Consider the following 23,765-nt stretch of genomic DNA (forward strand, 5'->3'; position numbering starts at 1 on the left):
TGGAAGATGCTTTAGTCAAACACAAGTTAAGGTTCTTCAAAGCCAGGGGGGCTGGCTGGCGACGCTTGGAGGAAACAGCCAAGTTCACAGACATCCACCTTTCACTTTAAAAAACTTTTTCCTCTGTTCTTTGTGCAAGGAGCAGGGTCACTGTGGAAAAACAGTTTTTATCTGTTCTTTCTGTCCTCCAGTGGCTGTAGTGTCCCAGCTCCTTGCCCTGCTAGAACTCAGGCAGTACCCCTTGCCAGGTGTCTAGCAGCTGTTGCACCATCAGGGGACAAGGATATGGTGTGATGCTGTGTGATTGAATAGGGCCATTTTTGCTAAGTAAGATTATCCTGTTTACATGCACGTATCAGCTTTGTGTCTGACGTTATCATTATTGACAGTCTACTGGTATCTCACACCTTTCCCTCTGAGGACAGGACATGAAGCAATGGGCTTAAATTGCAGCAAGGCTGGTTTAGGTTGGACATTAGGAAAAACTTCCTAACTGTCAGGGTGCTTAAACACTGGAATAAATTGCCCAGGAAGGTTGTGGAATCTCCATCTCTGGAGATTTTTACGAGCAGGTCAGACAAACTCCTGTCAGTGATGGTCTGGATGGTGCCGGTCCTGCCATGAGTGCAGGGGACTGGGCTATCTGACCTCTCGAGGTCCTTCCAGTCTTGTGATTCCGTGTGTTGTATTCCTGTGTAGAACCCTTCCGGTGGATAAGACGAGATGTTGGTGGCCCTTGGAGAAGACTTAGCGATTACAAAGGGCCATAGAAGAAACGCGCCTACGCAAGACTATGGGAAATGGCTGATCGTGTGAGTCATCAGAGCATGTAAGGACATAGAATATGCTCATGTGACCCTGGACTCATCTTAACTCCATTTCTCTGCACTGGGTTTCACACAAGGAAGCTCTGAACAAGGACTGGTGACCCCAACCTGCTTGGGTAATTTCTGGAGAGACTTTTGCAAGCAGCCAGTTTAGTCCATCACTGCCGTGATCCTGATCTCTGAAAAACCACTTGGATGTCTCTGATCTACGAACCATTTGTAACTCTTCTTCTTTTCTTTTATTACTTAACCTTTCGTGTCTCTTGAGATTAGGACACTACAGGTGGTGAAATTGACGTTCACTGACTGCTCATCGTGGTGTCCAGAGATCGGTGACAAGCCAAGGGCTGGGATGCCTTGGGACATGGCATATTTGGCTTCTAGTTAACCAGTGCGGTGAGACAGAAGTTCCTCACTTTTGTTCCTCACTTTGTGTACAACCACCAGTCGGGGGGGGAATCTGCCTGTAGATGTGCGACCTCACCCCTGCTCCGCTCCTGCTGGTCTCTCCGGGAATTAGCTCAATTCCCAGCCCAGAGCGCCCTCTGCAGGCCAGTGATCTGCCTGTCCTCTGGCCCCATCTCCCTCCCTGGACGCCAATTCCCCTTTAACTGGGTGCTGCCCCCTGGCAGTAACCCCTTTCTCTTAGGGTTTCTCCTCCCCAGGGAACTCCCACCCACTATCCCAACCTCGCCTCAGTATCAGGCTACTGCCAGTCATTGTCTAGCCCCATGTCCTGGGGCAGACTGCAGCATCAGCCACTCATCACGGGCAAGGAGGGTTTGGACCCGCTGCCTTGGCCTACCCCTATCCCTGGGCTGCCCTCTGTAACCCCCAGTACCTGTTGGCCTTGTGCTAGGTCGCAGCCAGGGCCTTTCCAGGCTGGAGCTGCCCAGCTCCTCTGCCTTTCCCCAGCCCTGCTCCACGGAGGTACCCTGTGTCCAGCTCCCTGCACCCAGGCCCATCTCCCTGGACAGCCAGAGGGAGACTCCCTCTGGGCCTCTGGCTCACAGCCTTTTATAGGGACCAGCTGGGCCTGATTGGGGTGTGGCCCAGCTGCAGCCACTTCCCAGTCAGCCCAGCTTAGCAGCTCCCAGCCACAACCTTTCCCCAGGGCAATTTGTTCTGAATCTGGCATCCTCAGCGGCATCCTACTGAGGCACAGTGATGTATGGACACCACTGCCAAGTGTTTCACAGACTATCAGGAGGGAGTCCCCTCTTACAGATGGGGAAATTGAGGCAGCAGGAAAGGAAGTGTCTTGAGCCAAGAACAGCCCACAAGTCCCCAGCTGCCAATCCCTTGCTTAGTCTCACTCAGGCCTGGCTTGTTTAGTCCATGCACCCACTTGCACCATTTGAGGATTTGGCCCAAGTCATTTAACTAGAGATAAGGCATCAGCAGAGACCAGTGAGTTGGGAGGTGTCTGTTACAGCTATCCCCTATTCCATTTTGTTTCTTACAGCTGTCCCCAGACTCCATTTTGTTTTCTGTTCTCCTGTGGCCGCCCTTCCCTGGCTGTTAAGTTGTTTACCAGGGCCACTGCCCTTCTCAAAGGGAGGGCCCCTTAAGTTGTTTAACAAGAGCCATTGCCCTTCTCAAAGGGATGGCCACTTGTGCTGCGTGCTAAGTGGGACCACTGCCCTGTTCAAAGGGTTAGTCCTGTTATCACGTCGTTGAGCCTGGGCTTGGTGTAGGGTTCTGTCCAGAGCTGCAAGACCTAATGTGTTTTTAAGATCCTGGGCATGAGTCATAGGCCTCATGTGCTCTTGAGTCACCTATTGCACAGGACTATGTCCAGGCATGTCTCTGGGCTCACCTGCAGTTTTTTCCCTGTGCCCCCTCCCCTGTGACAGAGGGAGCCTATCAGGATTACTGGCGGGAAACTGCGCAAGTTTGCCTTTAAAACCAGACATTTTTGAAACACACCTCAGAAAGGTTCCTGCATTGCTGCCTGGTCTGATCAGCCAGGGGTTCTGGGGGGTCCTTTCTCCGCTCTCATTTTAGTTTTGAGCGTACCCCCGTTTTTTGAACGCCCCCTCCACGAAGAACGAATTGCTACCTGAGAGATCTCCTGATTATTGAGACTGTACCGAACCCTCCTTGCCTCTTCTGATGTTGCTGCTGATTCTGCCTTTGCTGCTGCCTTGGGGACTGGTAAGAATCCCTCTGTAAAACTTTCTATACTTTTATTTTATTATTTTAGCTGCTGGCTCTGTTTCCCCAGCACACAGACTCAAGCTAAACCTTGGTCTGTGTCTTAAAACCTCTCTTAAACTCCAGGGCTCTTTGCCGCTAAAAATAAGTTTGTGCCGCTGCTAAGCTCTGCTCCTGTGGGCTTTGCCTTGGGGCTCTCTGCTTTCAGCTGTATCCACCGCTGTAGCCACCATCCCTTGGCTTCCTTGGCAGCTGGGTCCTGGGCACATACCACTCTGCCCTCTGTGACCTCCCCATAGCATAAGGTGCACCATAGGTCTTGGTTTTTTTAGTTTAATAAGTCATAGTTTGTTAAGATTGTAGAGCTTGTAAGTTCTCCTGCCTTGTTATAGTCACTGTTTTGTTGCTCCGTAGAGTTGCTTGTTCTAGCTTTGCTTAGAATTGTGATATTTGTTGTTTTGCCCAGTCGTTGGTTAAGGTAAATAAGGTTTTTTGCTGCTTAAATTCGCCTTCCTGCTGTCCCGATCTCTCCCTGAACTTTCCCGTGTCTGTTTTTCCCCCGCTCCAATCTCCCCCTCTGTGTGCTCCTCTGTGTCTCCCTGTTATCGCCCTTTGCTGATTCCCCCCCCCACATCTGCACTCTGCAACCTCCCGACTCCTTGCTGCCCCCCCCCGCGTCTGCATCACCCTCCAAACTCCCCAAACCCCTTGCTGCTTCTCCCCCTGTGAAACTTCCCAAACCCTTGACCACTTTTTTTCCTTTGTTTTTGGTGTCCGCTTGTTGCTTAAACCTCTCTCCAGCCCTTCTCCGCCGCCCCTCCCCTACCGAAGATCTCGCTGCTTCCAGCCGCTCGTCTGCATTACACTAATCACTCACTCCCCCCCCTCCTGTTTCTTGATCCAGCCTTTATATTGATATTGTATTGTTGTACTGTAACTCACATTTTACTTGTAATTATAACACCCCATTGGTTGCCTCCACTTTTCTGATATACTTTGTATTTACATTGATGCCACTGTGTTACATTGTGTATCTAGCTATTAACTCATATAGAAGCTACCATTTTATTTTGCATTTTTTTTGGGTACGCTTTGCATTTCCACACTGTATCTAGAGTTGCTTATTGACTGTACTGTATCCCATTGTGCTGAACCCCACTTGCTGTAGCCCACTATTAGAACTCCCTACACTGTTCAATAAGAAGAACCTCCCCATCGTTGTCTATTGTAAACACCCTATACACCCCATCCCATCGTATTTCATTATTAAATTCCCACCACTTCCTTTTTTTCCTTTAATAAAGAAATTAATTGGAACCCCAGCTGTATGGTAATTGCTCCCCAAGATCCCATATACCTGCAGGCAGGGACAGGGGGGAAGATGCCTATTTATTAGGTTTAGGGTTCTGCTACCAAAAGGCCCTAATCAGGGCTGCTGAGTTGCACACTGCATGATGTGGTTCCTTGCAGCACATCATTGGACTCTATGCACTGTGCAGGGTTCCGGGTAGTGCGTTGTCCCTGGTAAACAAGCAAGACAAGGCTGAAAACTGAGCTGTGTGGAAACCTGTTTTGTGGCCAGAGTTTTTAGCTGTTTCTTTGATAAATTCCTCTTGTTGAAGAACTGGAACTCCACTGATCACAAGACACAAATAGCCTCGGTGTGTCTAATACAACCCAGGGGAGCAATGCCCGTTCATGGCCAGAGCAGTGGTGCTGGAGGGAGTGTGGATTGTGCTGTTGGGACTCCCAGTTTCTATTCTCAGCTCTGCCACCAACTCATTGTGTGGCCTTGGGTAAATCACTTTACTTCTGTGTGGCTCAGTCCATGGGATAACGCTGCCTAGCAGCCTAGCTACAGAGCTTCTATACCTAGTAATCAAAAGCGTCAGGCAAAGCGTCTGTTAGACTCAGCTTCACTGTCCAGCTTCAGCCCCTGGGCAATGCAACGCATCCACTGTAGCTCCAGAGAAGGTGCCGTGTATGTGTGTAATCAGTCGGCTAATGGAAGGTGTGTCATTGATCTCCCTCCCTGTGAGCTACTAATGCCTCTGCCCAGCATCCTCCCTTCCCAGCTAATGCAGGGGACAATCCTTCCACCTCTCTCAGCTGTTGTCCTCCTAGCGCCAAAGCTGATCCCTTGCCCTGCCCCTGAGGCCTGGCTCAGGGCAAAGGGGACCCCCACCAGGAGGAACAAAGGGGAGCTGAATGCTAAAGAAATAAACCACACAAGGGTCTCTGCCCTCAGGACTCTGTAGCTGAGCTTCAGAGCCCACAAGCTGTACGGTGCACAATCCTGCCCACCGGCCTCACAGCCCTGCTCCCAACTCTCAGCTGCTTTTATAGGGCCTCCCGGCTTCCCTCTCCGATCCTAACTGGCCGATCAACCCCAGCGCTGCATCCTCGCTGCCCTCACTGCAGGCTCCTTGTCAGGCTGCAGGAGCTCCCGTCACAGCCCCGGAGCAGATGGAGGGGGAGGTGATCCAGTGAGGGACAGGGAGGGGGAAAAAGAGCGAGCAGCAGTGTTGGGTACTTGGGGCAAGAGGTGAAGAGGGGAGTGGGGCACAGAGGCAAGAGGTGGAGCAGGGGCTGTGCCTCAGGGGAATAGGTGCAGAAGTGTCTGTGACCTTGAGGGGAGATGTGTACCAGGGGCATGGCCTTGTGGGGAGAAGTGGGGTAAGGGGCAGGGACTTGTTCGTTATGGTGGTTATTTCTCTGAAAACATCCACTCAGTGTGCAGCAGCATGAAAAAAATGAACAGAATGTTGGGAATAACCAGGAAAGAGATAGATAATCAGACAGAAAATATCAGATTGCCTCTCTATAAATCCATGGTATGCCCACGTCTTGAATACTGTGTGCAGATGTGGTTGCCCCATCCCCAAAAAAGATATATTGGAATTGGAAAATGTTCCAAAAAGGGCAATAAAAATGATTAGGGGTATGGAACGGCTTCCTTATGAGGAGAGATTGGTAAGACTGGGACCTTTCAGCTTGGAAAAGACATGATTACGGGGGGATATGACAAAGATTTATAAAATCATTACTGGTGTGAAGAAAGTAAATAAGGAAGTGGCATTTACTCCTTCTCATAACACAAGAACTAGAGGTCACCAAATGACATTAATAGGCAACAGTTTAAAACTGACTTTGCATACCCTCTGGGTGAGGGGGGAAGTACTTGTGTTTCCAGGACTGGAAACAGGGAGGGTGGAGTCCCTCTGTTTAGATTCACGGAGCTTGCTTCTGTATATCTCTCCAGGAACCCATGGAGGGAACACCCGGAGGGGGGAAGGGAAATGGTTTATTCCCCTTTGTTGTGAGACTCAAGGAATCTGAGTCTGGGGGTCCCCCAGGGAAGGTTTTGGGGAGACCACAGTGCGCCAGGCACTGTATAGATTCCTGGCTGGTGGCAGCTTTACCAGGTCCAAGCTGGTAACTAAGCTTGGAGGTTTTCATGCTAACACCCATATTTTGGATGCTAAGGTCCAGATCTGGGAAAAATGTTATGACACCGGCTTGACAAACCTTGGCTGAGATGATTTAGTTGTGGTTGTTCTTGGTTTGAGCAGGGTGTTGGACTAGATGACCTCCTGAGGTCTCTTCCAACCCTAGTCTTCTATAATTCTATGATTCTATGAGAGGCAGACTGGGTAATAAAAAGTTACACTGGTGAAACTTTTGATCAGGGCATGATGGTATAAGTCTGCGGTCCCAGGCTGGAGATCTGGGGTGAGCTGGCTGGAGCCTCTGTATTGTTGGATCATGAGTGGTTAGTGAAAACACTTATGTAAGTACAGATGGTTCTGTCCCTGTCTGCGAAAGGCTGTATAAGTGGAAGATCTGAGATGACTGCACCTTGTCAGAGTCTCACAGTGCGAGAAGGGGCCTAGACTGGTTTAGCAGAGGGTTTGGAGGTAACCCCATTCCAGGCTGCACCCTGGGAACATCCACCACATCCACAAAACAAACAGGCCTGGCTAGACCAGGAGTTCATTTCCCTCTTCTCATGTGCTCAGTTAGTGATGGAGAGACCGTGGTTATGGCAGGGAAATCAGGACTGGTGCATTCTGTCTGTCATTCTCTGTGTGACCTTTCCCAATTCACATCTCCCTGTGCCTCAGTTGACCTATCTGTATGATGGGGATGCATTCATAGTGATTTTCCTATGCTAGGTATTTTGAAGATCCTTTACTTAAAGGTGCTACAGGATATGATCATACAGATGAGAATTAAAGATCTGTGATCCATTAGCGACATCCCCACATACCTGCAAAAAGGGATCAGGTCTCCCATCAGTCATTTCTCTCTCAATATCTCTGTCTGCTACAACGTATCCCACCTTGGCATTTACAGGGTGTCAGTCCCTGTGCAGATCTAGGCATTATCCCTAGTTTTCTTAGCAATCAACTTAAATTTTTACACATACACAAGTGCACAGAGCAGCCAATTCCTCTTTGACTCAGTGGAGAGCCCAAGAGATCTCATCTCCCTTTGGGAAGGACTCTTAATTATTGTTTACTCCTATGGCTGGATAAAGAACACAGAAGAACAGAAAGGGAATGAAAATATTGGCTAGAGTGCTTCTGTGTCCAGCCTGTTTTCATTTAGCTGACCCTTCTACCCTAGAGGCTGGATGAACCTGCACTGGGATTGCACAGAGCTATAATATAAAGAGTGCACATCTCTGTGTCAGCTCTCAGTATGGGATGCTGCTGCAGATGCTGGGGTGAGAGAGGTGTGGGAACCGGCTACCTGAGGGGGATTCCCAGGGAAGACGCTTCCTTCTCAGTATTCACAGGTACCCATCTCCTGCTGAGGAGCTCACCCACCTGACAAACCTAATAGAACATGGGTGTTCTGGGATAGAGATTAGGTCTGTGATCCTTTCCGCTCTGCACAACCATTAAATACCCTAGGACTCTGGATAGAGGTGGTGAGTTCACTCTAGTATCACTGGCCAAATTGTCCCTCTTTGCTGCCCTCTCCATGCAGGGCCGGCTTTAGGCACCAGCCCTCCAAGCATGTGCTTAGGGTGGCACTTTCTAAGGGGCAGCTAAGCAGCTCCCCCACTTTTTTTTCTTTTTTTGCTTGGAGTGACAAAAAGCCACTCACCTTGTCAGCGCACGAGCCGGGATCCACGCACCCTGCCCAGTCCAGAGGCGCCCTGCACAGGCCAATCAAGTGGAGAAATGCTGCACCGCCCTGGGGATACTCAGAGCAGCAGCGGCAGCAGGACCCCTTCCTCGATCCCGGGACCTTCTTCCCTCCCTCCCCGGCTCCTCACACACTCCGGGCTCGGCTCCCCCTCCCTCCCCAGCTCCTCACGCTCTCTGGGAGCCCCTCTCACCACCGCCGCAGCCCATGCTCGGCTCCAGGACCTGGGTTGTAGCGGCGAGAGGGGCTCCCGGAGTGTGTAAGGAGCCGGGGAGGGAGGGAAGCAGGTCCCCTGGAGCCAAGCCCAGGCTGTGGCGGCGAGAGGAGATCCTGGAGTGTGTGAGGAGCCGAGGAGGGAGGGAAGCGGGTCCCCTGGAGCCAAGCCCAGGCTGTGGCGGCGAGAGGGGATCCTGGAGTGTGTGAGGAGGTGAGCGGCTGGCTGGGCTCGTTGGAGCTGAGCAGGTAGCCCCACAGCCGTAAATCCTCGCCTTAGCACCCGACAGGGCTGGGCCAGGGCGTGGTGAGGCTGAAGATCAGCAGGTTCGAGGGGCTCTCCAGGTGCCCAGCCACCAGCATGTCGGGAGTGAGGGCAGTGAGAACGAACTGATCCACCTCGGCCACCAGCAGCGCCGCAAAGCCCAGGGAGGGGGCCGTGTTCTCCGTGCCGCCCCACAGCTGCACTGCCGCTTGGAAGTACTCCTGCTCCACGCCGCCCAGCAGCTCCACCTGCATGGGGATGGAGCCATGGCTGGGCCAGAGCTCAGCTGCCGTGTGCTGGTAGCGGATCCCACATCTGGGGGTGGGGAGCCTAGTGCTGGGGCGGCTGTGATGTGGGTGCTGGGGGAGAGAGCCCAGTGCTGGAGTGGCAGGGGGGGCACTGGTGGGCGGGGGGGGCAGCCAAAAATATTTTTGCCTGGGGCGGCAAAAAACCTAGAGCTGGCCCTCTCCTCCATGCCAAGCTGATGACTCCCAGCCCCAATGTGTCTGTATTTCAGTGACACAGTGGATTCTTCAGCATGAAAGGTGTTAGTAGATGTCCAATACAAGGCCAAATTCGGAGGCCATGGACCAGAGTTTGCTCAGGCCCAACCAAGGCAAAAGCCTCCTTGGAGTTAGAACTCAGAAAAGACCTTGGGAGCCAGATGTGTGTTAATACACAGAGAGTGTCGCCTCCTGTTCTTGGATTTCAGGGCTTGGCTGTTAACAAGTGAGGGGGATTGGAACTGTTAGCTTAATTTAATTTGCTGGAAAGCATAGAGGTGATAGTGTTCCTCACTGGAATAATTATACAATTTTGTTCTACATGGGCGAGACATGTTTTCTCCTAGCTTTATTAATGAAGTTAGTTGAACTGTTCTGGCTGAAACTTTCAAAAAACAATTCAGCCAGAAGCAGAAACCCGGTATGGGAATTTTCAGTCCAAACAGTGACAGTTTGGTAAACTTATAAGGAACTGAAAATAAGGTCTTCAAATTGAACATGTCAGACTGCCCTAACTAAAATAGTGCCACCATCACGATGTAGAATGGCCAATCCTAAGAAAATAAGAACATAAGAATGGTCATAATGGGTCAGACCAAGGGCCAGTCTAGCCTAGTATCCTCTCTTCTAACAGTGACCAGTGCCAGGTGCTCCAGAAGGAATGAACAGAACAGACAATCATCAAGTGATCCATCTCCTGTCGTTCATTCCCAGCCTCTGGCAAACAGAGGTTAGGGACATCTTCCCTGCCGATCCTGGCTAATAGCCATTGTTGGACCTATCCTCCATGAATTTATCTAGTTCTTTTTTGCACCCTTTTATTTCTTGGCCTTCAAAACATCCTCTGGCAAGGAGTTCCACAGGTTTGTGCATTGTGTAAAAAAATACTTACTTTATTTGTTTTAAACCTGCTGCCTATAAATTTCATTTGGTCACCCCTAATTCTTGTGTTATGAGAAGGAGTGAACTATCTACTTTCTCTACACCAGTCATGAGTTTACACACCTCAGGCATATCTTCCCTTAGTTGTCTCTTTTCCAAGCTGAAAAGTCCCAGTGTTATTCCTCTCTCATCACACAGAAACGCTTCGTAATAATTTTTGTTGCCGTTTTCTGAACCTTTTTCAATTCTAGTATATCTTTTTATGAGATGGGGTGACCATATCCTCTCACAATATTCAAGTTGTGGGCGTACCATGGATTTATGTACAGACAATATGATATTTTCTGTCTTATTATCTATCCCTTTCTTAATTATTCTCAACATTCTCTTTGCTTTTTTAACTGCAGCTGGACACTGAGTGGATTTTTTCAGAAAACTATCCACAATGACTCCAAGATCTCTTTCTTGAATGGTAACAGGTAATTTAGCCCCCATCATTTTATATGTGTAGTAGAGATTATGCTTTCCAATGTGCATTACTCTGCAATTATCAATATTAAATTGCATCTGCCATTTGGTTGCCCAGTCATGCAGTTTTGAGAGATCCTTTAATTGTTCTTTGCATTTTGCTTGGGTCCTAAGAATCTTCAGAAAATTTTTGTATCATATGCAAATTTTGCCGCCTCACTGTTTACCCCCTTTTCCAGATCATTTATGAATATTTTGAATAGGACTGGTCCCCGAACAGACATCTGGGGGACACCACAATTTTACCTCTCTTCATTGTGAAAACTGACCATTTACAACATTTATACTATCCTTTGTTTCCTATCTTTTAACCAGCTACCAATCCATGAGAGCACCTCCCCCTTATTCTGTGGCAGTTTAAGAGCCTTTGGTGAAGGAACTTGTCAAAGGCTTAATGAAAATCTAAGTACCCTATATCCACCAGATCTCCCTTATCCACATACTTATTAACCCCATCAAAGAATTCTAGTAGATTGGTGAGGCGCGATTTCCCTTTACAAAACACATGCTCATCTTCCCAGACAAATTCAGTATATCTACATGTCTGACAATATTGTTCTTTATTATAGTTTCAACCACTTTGCCCAGCACTGAAGTCAAGCTTACCAGCCTGTAACTGCTGGGGACACCTCTAGAGCCCTTTTTAAAATATTGGCATCACATTAGCTATGTTCCAGTCATGTGGTACAGAAGCTTATAGTTTCTCCACAATGACATTATTAACCTCAGTTCTCTCAGCTTGTCATCGTAAGTCTTGTGCATCAGCCCCCTAATCATTTCCGTTACCCTCCACTGGACTTTCTCCAATTTGTCCACATCCTTTCTTTAGAGGTGGGACCAAAACTGGATGTAATACACCAGTTGTGGCCTTACCAGTGCTGAATTGAGGGGATAATCACTTCCCTCAATCTGCTGGCAATGCTTCTATTAATACAGCCCAATAAGTCATTAGACTTCTTGGCAACAAGAGCACTCGCCTGAATCATATCCAGATTCTCATCCACTGTAATCCCTGGGTCCTTTTCTGCGGAACTGCTGCTTAGCCAGCTTGTAGCAGTGCATGGGATTCTTCCTTCCTAAGTGCAGGACTCTGCACTTGTCTTTGTTGAACCTCATCAGATTTCTTTTAGCCCAATCCTCCAATTTGTCTAGCTCACTCTGGACCCTATCCCTACCCTCCAGCGTATCTACCTCTCCTCCATCTTAGTTTCATCTGCAAACTTTCAGAGGGTGCAATTAATCCTATCATCCAGATCATTGATAAAGGTGTTGAACAAAACTCCGCTTCATACCGGTTGCCAGCTAGACACAGAGCCGCTGGTCACTGCCCGCTGAGCCCGACAATCTAGTCAGATTTCTATCCACCTTATAGTCTATTAATCTAGTAATCCATACTTTTTTATCTTGCTGGCAAGAATATTGTTGGAGATGATATCAAAAGCTTTCCTAAAGTCAAGATATATCATGTCTACTGCTTTCCCCATATCCAGAGAGCCAGCTATCTCATCATAGAAGGCAATCATGTTGGTCAGGCATGACTTGCCCATGGTGAATTCATGTTGATTGTTCCTGATCACCTCCCTCTCTCCAAGTGCTTCAGAACTGATTCCTTGAGGACGTACTCCACGATTTTTCAAGGGACGGAGGGGAGGCTGACTGGCCTGTAGTTCCCTGGAGCCTTTTTCCAGTCATCCACGACCTCCTCCAATTGTTATGAGTTTTCAAAGATAATAGCCAATGGCTCTGCAGACAAATCAACCAGCTACTCTAACACCCTCAGATGCAGTTCATCCGGCACCATGGACTTGTGCTCATCCAGCTTTTCTAAATAGTCCCGAACCACTTCTTTCTCCACAGAGGGCTAGTCACCTTCTCCCCATGCTGTGCTGCCCGGTGCAGCAGTCTGGGAGCTGACCTTGTTCGTGAAGACAGGGGCAAAAAAATCATTGAGTACTTTAGCTTTTTCTACATCCTCTGTCACTAGGTTGCCTCCCCCATTTGGTAAGGGGCCCACATTTTCTCTGACCTTCTTCTTGTTCCTAACATACCTGAAGAAACTCTACTGGTTACTCTTAACATATCTTGCTAGCTGCAACTCCAAGTGTGATTTGGCCTTCCTGATTTCACTCCTGTATACCTGAGAAATATTTTTATATTCCTCACTGGTCATTTGTCCAAGCTTCCACTTATTTTTATCTCTTCTTTGTGTTTAAGATCAGCAAGGATTTCACTATTAAGCCAAGCTGGCTGCCCACCATATTTACTATTCTTTCTACACATCGGGATGGTTTGTTCCTGCAGCCTCAATAAGGATTCTTTAAAATACAGCCAGATTTCCTGGACTCCTTTCTCCCTCATGTTATTCTCCCATTATACATTCAAGTTATTATGGTGTCTTTAAAAAGTTTCCAAGCAGCTTGCAGGGATTTCACTTTGGCACTCTAACCTTTAATTTCTGTTTAACTAACCTCCTCATTTTTGTGTAGTTCCCTTTTCTGAAATTGAAATGTGCTCAACTTACTACTACATCAAGAATTGCCTCTCCTCATGTAGGTTCCCAGAATAGCTGCTCCCAGAAGCATCCTGTCCTCAGGTGACATGTACCCAATCAATGTGGGGATAGTTGAAATCCCCCATTATCATTTAGTTTTTTTATTTTAATAGCCTATTTAATTGCCCTGAGTATTTCATAGTCTCGGTCACAATCCTGCTCAGGCTGTCTGTAGTATACCCCTACCGCTGTATTCTTATTATAAGACATGAAATTTCTATCCATAGAGATTCTGTGGTACAATTTGATTCAGTTAAGATTTGTACTTCATTTGATTCTACACTTTCTTTCACATATAGCACTACTTCCCCGCCAGCATGACCTCTTCTGTCCTTCCAATATATTAGTACCCTTGTATTACTGTGTCCCATTGATTATCCTCATTCCAATAAGTTTCTGTGATGCCTCTTATATCAATATCCTCATGTGATATGTGGCACTCTAGTTTGCCCATTTTGTTATTTAGAATTTTAGCATTGGTGTATAAGCATTTTAAAATCTTGAGTCCTTTTAACTGTCTATCGTTACAGGATGTAATTGAATGGGACACTTTTTCATTTGATTGTTTCTCATGAGATCCTGCCTGTATTTTATCATTTTCCATCTTCTCGTCCTCAGTAAGACTTAGAGAATCTCCATTAATAGATCAGACCCTTAGGGATGTCTTTGTTTGAACCACGTTCCTCTGCACCTGTCGGCTTTCCCCGAACTCTTATTTTAAAATCTTCTCTATGACCTTTTTAGTTTTAAGTCCCAGAAATCTGTTTCCATTTCAGTTCAGGTGGAGCACATCTTTCCTGTATAGACTCCCCCTTTCCTAAAAGTGTCCCCATTTGTGAATCCCTTTCAGCTAAACATTTTAATCCAATAATGGCTGAGTGACAGAGTGGGGATTCAGTCTTGACAGGAACAATATGGATAAACAGTATGCAGAAACATGTTTCCTGCTGGTGCGTATTAAGGTTTCTCAGACCATGACATGTAGGAATTAATGATGCAAGGGGCCCCTTAAAATTTGGAATTGGCATTAGTAGGGTCTGTTGCTCATAATTCATTTCTCTGAATAATAACAATGTCATTTTTCAGTGTGTGAAGAGTGACCAATCTGCTTCACCCATGGGAAGAGCCTCCCGTAGCATAGAATGTAGTGTCTAACATTAACATTGTCTCTCCATCAAGGTATTTGTACAGCGACCATCACCTGAGAGCCTGGGAACATACAGAAAGCTTGGGGAACATACAGTACATGCAGGAGAGATTGTTCTGCTTTAGAACTGGTCACCTTCTCCCCTACTGCATGTCAGATTCCAACACAACCGACTTCACCAACCCCTCCACCTTCATCCTGCTGGGCATTCCTGGCCTGGAGGCTGCCCACGTCTGGATCTCCGTCCTTTTCTGCACCATGTACGTCATAGCAATCTTGGGGAACTTCACCGTCCTGTTCACTGTGAAGACAGACCCCAGTCTCCATGGGCCCATGTACTATTTCCTTTGCATGCTGGCCATCACCGACTTGGTTGAATCTACATCCATTGTACCCAAAATGCTGAGCATCTTCTGGTTCAGTTCCAGAGAGATAGATTTCAGTTCTTGCCTCACCCAGCTGTATTTCATTCACTGCTTCTCAGTGATGGAGTCTGGGATCTTCGTGGCCATGGCTTTGGATCGCTACGTGGCCATCTGTGATCCCCTGAGACATTCCACCATCCTAACAAAGTCCATTGTGGCTAAGATTGGCCTGGCCATGATGCTGCGCAGTGGTTTGCTTGCATTGCCATTTCCATTACTGGTAAGGCAATGGCCTTATTGCAAAACCAACATCATCCCCCAGTCGTACTGTGCACACATAGCCGTGGTGAAGCTGGCCTGCGCCGACATCCGCATCAGTAGCTACTATGGCCTCTTTGTGGTACTCTGTGTGATGGGCCTGGATGCGATTTTCATTGCCCTGTCTTACACCCAGATCCTCAGGGCCATCTTCAGCCTCCCCACAAAGGATGCCAGGATCAAGACTTTTGGGACCTGCATCTCCCACCTTTGTTCCATCTTAGCCTTTTATATCCCAAGTCTCTTCTTCTCCCTCATGTACCGGTTTGTTCAGAATGTGCCCCTGCATTTCCACATTCTCATTGCCAACGTTTACCTCTTGATGCCCCCTGTGCTAAATCCCATCATCTACGGGGTGAGGTCCAAACAGATCCGGGACAGGCTGCTCAGGCTCTTTACTCATAAAGGGACCTAAAATTTTCTCCTGGTGCTCTGGCTCTCAGACCTCCAAGCAGAGCTGGCTGGTAATGTGGTGCTGGAGAGTCAGAGAGACGTTAAATCCTTTTCTGACCTTACTATGCTGTGTTGGTGTGGAAAATTAGGGAATTGGTCTATCTACAATTCATAGAGTGACACCTTTCTAATTGTTGGTAAATGCGCCACCTCTTCAGTTGTGGCCCCACCCCTGTCACATGAAAAAGAGCCATTTCAGATTTTCCTAGAAATGGCAACTTTTTCCAGTTTTTTAGGCCTCACCTCATATTGCTAAAACCATTCAATCATTGCTTCAACAGACAATCATTCACAAGTGTATCTCAATAGGCAACTCTCCAATCTGCCCAGTACAAAAAACAAATGGGTCGTGTCATCTTACCATTGACTATCAAAAGTTGAATCAAGTAACTCCAGTTTGTACAGCTGTTGTATGCAAATGCCTGACCTGATTAAATCTCTCAATCCCGAAGCAAAATGGTTTTCTACCATGTGTCTAAGAAAAGCCAATGTTGCCCAGCTTTCACAGTAGAAGGGGGTCAGTTTCCATTTCAAGTCTGGCCCCAAGGGCTACATAATAATTCATCCATTTTCCATGGGTAAATGAAATGAATTTTGTCAAGGTTTTCAGAACCCTCTGTTCTATTTCAATATGTAGCTGACATTTGTTTAGCGACAGAAACTCAAGAGAAACACCTAGAGTATCAGCTGAACTTTTTCAAATCATCAAGGACACAGGATTAATGGTCTAAGCAGTTTCCTTTCTGGGTATCACATTTTCTTAAGGAGGTCGATCACCTGCACACCAAAAGATGGATTCAATCTGAGAACTACCCATGCCCACTAACATAACTGCTTTACATTCATTCTTAGGTTTAGCAGGATACCATCAAAACTTCATCCCTAACTTTACTCACATTGCACTTCCACTCTATAAACTCTTGGAAAAAGGAGTTGCTTGAATTTGGAGAAACAAGCATGCAAACAAAGGGAAATGATCTATTTGGTCCATTACGTACCATCAGGAGGTCATCAAGAATTGGGAAAAACCATGCAGTGTCTCATCCTAATAGGTTGGTGGTCATGCATGAAGGCAAATGTACACCGGTACTGTAAAAATTGTTTGGTTTGTGCACAGAATAATCCTACCTCCACCAAAACAAATGTGCCTTTAAGATCCCAGATATATGAAAGTCCATGGCAGGCTCTGCGAGTTGATTTTTTGGACCTTTACCAAAACTCCAAGGGAAAACCAATACCTTCTGGTTATCATTAATCCGTTCTCTAAACGGGTGGCAGCATTTTCTTTAAAAGCCAATACGCTGTAGCCACAGCAGAGGTTCTAAATGAAAAAGTATTTTATAGCTGAGAATTTCCGGTTAGGGTAGAGTCATACAGAGGAGCACACTTTACTGGACAAGTGTTCCAAAATGCCTGCAATTGTTAGGAATGCAAGAAAAATTGCATATTCCATACAGACCTCAATCATCAGGGATGGTAGAGTGAAAAAATCGCATCATTAAACGTATGCTGGTAAAACTGGTAGATGCTAATGGATGCAGTCGGGACACCCTGATTCCTCTCATTTTAATGGCATTCAGGGAAACTCCAGCTGCCTCCACAAATCTTACACCCTATGAGGTTATAACTAAAGAAACTATGCACGTGCCAGAGCATCTTTTATATCATGCCAGTGACACACAGCTAAAGGAAGTAAAGGAAATAAAGCTTGAAACCCGTCTGCAAGCATTACAGAAACATCTGAATCAGGTCCACTTGCAGGTAGCTGCCAAATTGGAAAAATCCAAACAAAAGGGAAAAGCCTATTTTGACAAAAATGAAAGAAAAAAATGCTTGGGAGGTTAGAAACCAAGTTATGCTTGTATCTTATGCTATACCAGAGCACAGTTGATGTAACCCATACGATGGGCTATATACTACTGTGGACAGATTAAGTGCCACTGTGCATAAAATTAAAACTGTACAAAGTAACAAAAAAGTAGATAAGTATTACCATGCGAATCAGCTATAGTGGCATTGCAAGAGAAATATCTTTCCACACGTACCAGAACCTATAACGGTAATTGCACAAGAAAGCCAACACGAAAGAGCTCAGTAACCCTCTACTTCTACTTGAATCCTGCAGTTCAAACTGAGTCACAGGCAGGTTTGCCACAAGAGACACAAATGGTTACAGTGGATCAAAATATTGTGGTGGGACTAAACTCAGACTTGTCTATTCAGGTTAAAAATTCACAGATAACAGGTTCACAGTGGTATCCGTGTTAGTCTGTATCAGCAAAAATAACAGGAGTCCTTGTGGCACCTTTGAGACTAACACATTTATTTGGGCATAAGCTTTCGTGTGCTAAAACCCACTTCATCAGGTGCCTGGAGTGGAAAATACAGTAGCAGATATATATACACAGTAGATGAAAAGATGGGAGTTGCCTTACCAAGTAGGGGATCAGTGCTAACAGGATAATTCAATTAAAGTGGAAGCAGGCTATTCTCAAAGGTAGAGTATCAAGGGAGGAAAAATCACTTTTGTTGTGGTAGTGAGGGTGGCCTCCTTCAAACAGTTGACAAGAAGGTGTGAGTAACAGTAGGGAAATTAGTATGGGGAACTTCGTTTTTGTAATGACACATCCACTCCCAGTCTGAGTGGCCAGAGAGGGTTGAAGTGTTCTCCCACTGGTTTTTGAACGTTATGATTCCTGATGTCAGATTTGTGTCCATTTATTCTTTTACATAGAGACTATCTGGTTTGGTCAATATATATGGCAGAGGGCCATTGCTGGCACATGATGGCAAATAGGACATTGGTAGATGTGGAGGTGAATGAGTCCCTGACAGTGTGGCTGATGTGATTAGGTCCTATGATGATGTCACTTGAATAGATATGTGAACAGAGTTGGCATCAGGCTTTGTTGCAAGGATAGGTTCCTGGGTTAGTGTTTTTGTTCTGTTTTGGTTGTTGGTGAGTATTTGCTTCGGGTTGTATCATGACCTTTAGCAATAACACGATAACTTTTATCACAGGAGGGCAGGGTAAAACAGGAAAGATACTTTCCACCAGATGTAACCCTCTCTGTCTGTGGTTTATTCACAATAGATGCTTGTGTCTGCTGAAAATCATCAGCAACAGAAGCCATCTCATCCACAGTTTTCAAATGTTTGTCCCATGGACATTGTTTTACACCATCTTTACATACTGTGACAAAGTTCCTCCTCTACCTTGGTGGGTCCTGCTCTAACTGGCGAATTTGCTCACCTCAGAGATCTTTGCCTCTGGTGGAACCCACAGTCTGGGTCAACTCCTCATGTGTCTGATCACAAATTGGAAGGTTTTGGGGGGAACCCGGGCCCACCCTCTACTCCGGGTTCCAGCCCAGGGCCCTGTGGATTGCAGCTGTCTATAGTGCCTCCTGTAACAGCTGCATGACAGCTACAACTCCCTGGGCTCCTTCCCCATGGCCTTCTCCAAACATCTTCTTTATCCTCACCACAGGACCTTCCTCCTGGTGTCTGATAACACTTGTACTCCTCAGTCCATAAGCAGCACACCCTCTGACTCTCAGCTCCTTGCACCTCTTGGTCCCAGCTCCTCACATGCACACCACAAATTGAAGTGAGCTCCTTTTTAAACCCAGGTGCCCTGATTAACCTGCCTTAATTGATTCTAGCAGCTTCTTGATTGGCTGCAGATGTTCTAATCAGCCTGTCTGCCTTAATTGTTTCCAGAAAGCTCTTGATTGTTCTGGAACCTTCCCTGTTATCTTACTCAGGGAAAGGGGACCTACTTAACCTGTGGCTAATATATCTGCCTTCTAGCACTCTCCTGTAGCCATCTGCCCTGACCCTGTCACAACAGGTTTAAGATACGTTCTTGAGCAACAAGGTCAAGCATCTCTTCAAAGCTTGTAACACCTTTGCTCCTTACCCACTTTCCAATCAAATATTTCATCTGTTAACATGTTCCACATTACTCTTACCATCATCCCTCTTAAGATTCCCTGTAGAGGATTAGTGGTGGTCCCTCCCCCTCTGGGTCAGTGGGAGGCTACTCTGCTTAACTACTATTAGGGAATTAACTGGGCAACCCACAGCCTGAAGCTCTGCCCAACAGTCCGGGCAGAACAATAATCAGGTCAGGGAAGTAAAGTGGGGGAACAATGGGGAAAACATATATCTCCCACTGGAGCAGGGCCTCTCCTTTTCCCGGTAGTGTCCCTGCCACCCTCTGCCACATGGACCTCACCAAACTACACAAGATGGAGGCAGGGCCCACCCACTCGCCTGGGTGTGATAGGGGGCTATCCGCAGGGCCCAAGTGGGGAGCAATGACAGAAGGAGGAGCAGCGACTTTAGGACCTGGGTAACCAAGGTCAAGGACAATGGCAGCACTGGTGCCTCCCAGATCTCAGGGGTACCAGCTGCCCCTCCATCCGTCGCATGGGGCAGTCTCTCCTGATGTGCCCTGTTGACTGTAAGAGGCCTCCTTCGAAGAGCAGTGCATCCAGTAATGGGCTCCCTGGTAGGGGAGGCTCCCCGTGAGGCACCGCCGGAAACAACTAAATCTGTAGCTGCCGAAGGAAGGACAGAAAGTAATGGAGGGCGGGGGGTCTTGCAGCCCAGTGGGAAAGGAGTGATAATGCAATGGGTGCATAAGACAATGCATAGGAAGGGCAGAAAGGCTAAACTGTGGGCATGGCAGGAGAGGGCCAACGGGGGGACGGACACAATTGCTGACACCAGCTGCACTGGGAACGGGAAGGTACCGTGTGTGTATGTGTGTACAATGAACAGGTGGCACAACATAAAAGGGAAGAGACACAAGCATTTAGCCTGGGGGAATGGGGGCACAGGGCAAGTGGGCTGAGCAGGGGAGGAGGAGCAATGGGAGTTAGGGGAAAAGGAACAGGCTGAGAACAGGCCAGGGGCAGTGTGACAGATTTTCGTTACCAATCCGCCCAGGACCACAGCTGATCGGGCTGTGACCACAGGATCTTTTGGGGAGGAGATGACGAGGCACACACCAAGTGTCTAAATTTTAAAGCTTTATTAAAAATATAACAGCAGAGAGTGCTGGGAATTCTCCCATGTCACTCAGGGGAAGAAAGAAAGCATTAGAGACCCGAGTCCTAGCCCATGTTCATACTCACACATGCACACCCAGGGCAGGGAAACTAACACATTCCAGGGCCAAACTGGAGCTGGCAAACTAATAAAAAATCCCAAACTTCCTAGAAGAAGAAAGCGAGTAGCAGTTAGTAGCTGATTTTGAAGGTTTTTGTTGTTGAAGAATTGCCACTTTTAAGTCTACTAGAATGACACACTACACAATAAAAACACTAGCCCAGGAACCAAACCCTGCAACAAACCCCAGTGCCAATTCTGTCCACATATCTACTTAACCCCTTACAGCTAAAGCGATTCAGCACAGCTGGCAAGGAGGGCAGGGCAGGCTGACTAACACATTCCAGGGCCAAACTGGAGCTGGCAAAGTAACAACAACAACAACAAAAAATTCCTAGATGCCAAGGCAGAAGTCGGGGGAATCCAAATGGGCAGCAAAAGGAAAGTGGCAAACAGCTTCAAGGAGGCTACTGGGAAGCAAAGGGAGGCTACCAGCCAAATATAGCGGAGAGAGGAGGGCAAGTCCATGGGAGGGAGGCACATGTGCCAAGGTGAGCTTGTTTTTCTGCAGTCCATGCTTGCTGGTGCAATAGTCACAGCTAGTAGAAGGTACACAGCAAAGAGCCAGGGCGAGGGGGCGAAGAGAAGGTCCCGATTATAAGTAGGACTGGTGGAGGTGGCGGTAGTAGGGGGAAGAGATGGGCTAGGGGGAGCACTCCACGCCATTCCCACTTACTCCCCACAACAGCAGGAGCAAGCAGCAATACAGAAGCAAAGATATAAAGTCACTCAGTCCAGGAAGAGCCCCCCTCTACAATGTCCTGCAGCAGCCCTCCTCTTTGTCCTCCTCAACGACAGCAGCAGAAGGCTCAGAAGCAGCAGCAGAAAGCCACCAGTGCCCAAGCAGCCGAGCAAGCCCCAGGAATGGTGGTGGGCTTCTCGTGTCCCCCCTGCACAGCAGCAGCAGCAGCCAGGTAGACCGGGCGAGCCAGTGAAGAGAAGCCTTACTGGTTCCAAACTAGGGATCCGGGGTGCGGGGCGGGAAGGACACTGGACAGAGATCTCCAGGCAGTGCCCACTGCTCCTCAGGAAACTCAGCATGACCTCAGCGACTCACGGCACCTTAGGCAGTTGATCGGGGAGAACAGGGTGGCCACCCCGGCCAAATGAGCACTCAGATGGCTAAAGTACAGCCCCCGCCCACACACACACTACAGCTGCCAGCTAGCCTTGGCGGCTGGAGCTGTGTGGGTCTCCTGCAGGGAAATCACAGAGCACTATCCCTCAAAGGAGGCAGAGCACCTGAGACCTGCGGAGAACCACCCTACAGCCCAGGATGTTCAGGCTAGCGAAGATGGTCGGTTTCATAGTGAGGGCCGGGGAGGATCCCCACAGGCCTCACAACAATCTGTGGTCAACTGCAAAAGCCAGCAGGGAATCCCGGAAGTTGCCGGCCAACCGGTAAGCCATGATGTCCTGCCTCTCGGTCCGCCTCCTCTCCTTCAAAACCTCCCCTTCAGCTCGGAGGACTTTCCTTCAGGAAACGGCGCAGTTTCTCCTTCAGCACAGTGGGGGAGAGCTGGGCCTCTGTGTCAATCCCGCAGCACATGGAGATGGGCAAATGGGGGAAAACCCCAGCGATGTGCCTGTACTGTTGGAGCTTCACTGCTCATCTCCATTTCAAGCAGGGCAGGGGGAGATGGAGGGAAGAGAGCAGTCCCTAAAGGGTCAGAGATGGGAGACATGAAAACCACCCACCGAGGGTCGTCTGGGGACAGGGGAAATTAAAAAACTCCGGTGCTGGCGTAGGCAGAGGCAGTATGGGAAATGGAGGGGAAGGAGGTGGCAGGCAATGCATCGGGGGTGGGAACAGGGCCAAGAACAGGAATGCGCTTACTTGCAGGAGCAGGAGCAGAAATGGGATTAGGATCCTCGGCAGCTGCACCACTGAGATGTGGCATCGCTGGACCTGATTCAGGGGTCGAGGGGCGGGAAAGAGAGGGAGGGCCTCTGCAAGGGTTGGCACCACAACAAACTCAGCCATGCTGTCAGGCATGATGACATCTGTAATAGGACTCCAAATTGGGAAGGGAGGTCCCGTGGACCAGCTGCTCAGCACTGGCTGTTGCCACCAGGGCCTCGGCAGCCATGAGTGAGGTGCCATCTGTGCCCAGACAGGGGGATGACTCCAGGGTTGCCCCAAGTTTGAGATCGGGGGCAGCAAACTGAGCAAGGTGGGAAAAGGAGAAGGGGGCAGCGAGACCAAGTCACTGCCCAGACTGAGGCCCCCTGGCAAAGGGTCATGTTCCCCCTCGGTGATTGAGGTCAGACCCAGGGCCTTGTTCTCCTCAAAGAGGGATCTGAAAACTCCCCCCACTGCCCCAGAGGCCTGCTCGCCACCAACTGAGGCAGCAATTGCCTCAGTGTGGAAGAGGGGCTCAGATGACAAGAGGGTTGGGGGTACGCTATCTTAGGCATCCTCAGGAAGAGACTCTGAGATGGGCTTGGTATCACTCCCTTCTGCTGCCATGGGATCGTTGGGTGGCTCCACATGATGGATTCCAGGAAAGGCCACCAGGGTCGCTGATAATGGTAGAACCGGCATTGTACCGGTTCTCAGAAACACTATTTCACTAGGAGGGTGGTGAAGCACTGGAATGGGTTCCCTAGGGAGGTGATGGAATCTCGATCCTTAGAGGTTTTTAAGGCCCAGCTTGACAAAGCCCTGGCTGGGATGATTTATTGGAGTTGGTCCTGCTTTGAGCAGGGGGTTGGAGTAGACACCTCCTGAGGTCCTTTCCAATCCTGAGATAATATAACTCTATGAGCGGCAGACTGGGTAATAGTTACACAGGTGAAACTTTTATTCAGGGCCTGATGGTAGAGCTCTGGGGTCCAAGGCTGGAGAGCTGGGGAGAGCTGGCTGGAGGCTCTGTCTTATTGGCTCATGAGTGGTTAGTGAAAGCACTCCTGTAACTACACATGGGTGTGTCTTTTTCTGTTTTGGCTGTGTAAGTCCAAGATCTGAGATGACTGCAGCTTCTCACAGTATCACAGCGTGAGAAGGGGGTCAGACTGGTATACCACAGGGTTCAGAGGTACCGCAGTTCCAGGCTGTACCTCAGGAAATTCCGTCACACTCACCCAACAAACGGACCCTACTATACCGTGACTCCATTTCCCTCTTGTCATGCGTTCAGTTACTGATGGAGAGACCATGGCTATGGGAGGGAAATCAGGACTGATGCATTGTATGTCATTCTCTGTGTGACATTTCTCAA

The 23,765-nt window shown here is 48.2% G+C and overlaps 1 protein-coding gene across 1 annotated transcript; it reads left to right on the plus strand.

Annotated features, from left to right (window-relative positions):
• The first annotated feature begins 14,380 nt into the window (after positions 1-14,380).
• Positions 14,381-15,328, plus strand: LOC115643038 (olfactory receptor 52R1-like). Its single transcript, XM_030546860.1, has one exon. The coding sequence runs from the start codon at positions 14,381-14,383 to the stop codon at positions 15,326-15,328; it is 948 nt and encodes a 315-aa protein (XP_030402720.1).
• The last annotated feature ends 8,437 nt before the right edge of the window (positions 15,329-23,765 follow it).

Source organism: Gopherus evgoodei, unplaced genomic scaffold (genome assembly GCF_007399415.2).
Source record: "Gopherus evgoodei ecotype Sinaloan lineage unplaced genomic scaffold, rGopEvg1_v1.p scaffold_49_arrow_ctg1, whole genome shotgun sequence".
Lineage (NCBI taxonomy): Eukaryota > Metazoa > Chordata > Testudines > Testudinidae > Gopherus > Gopherus evgoodei.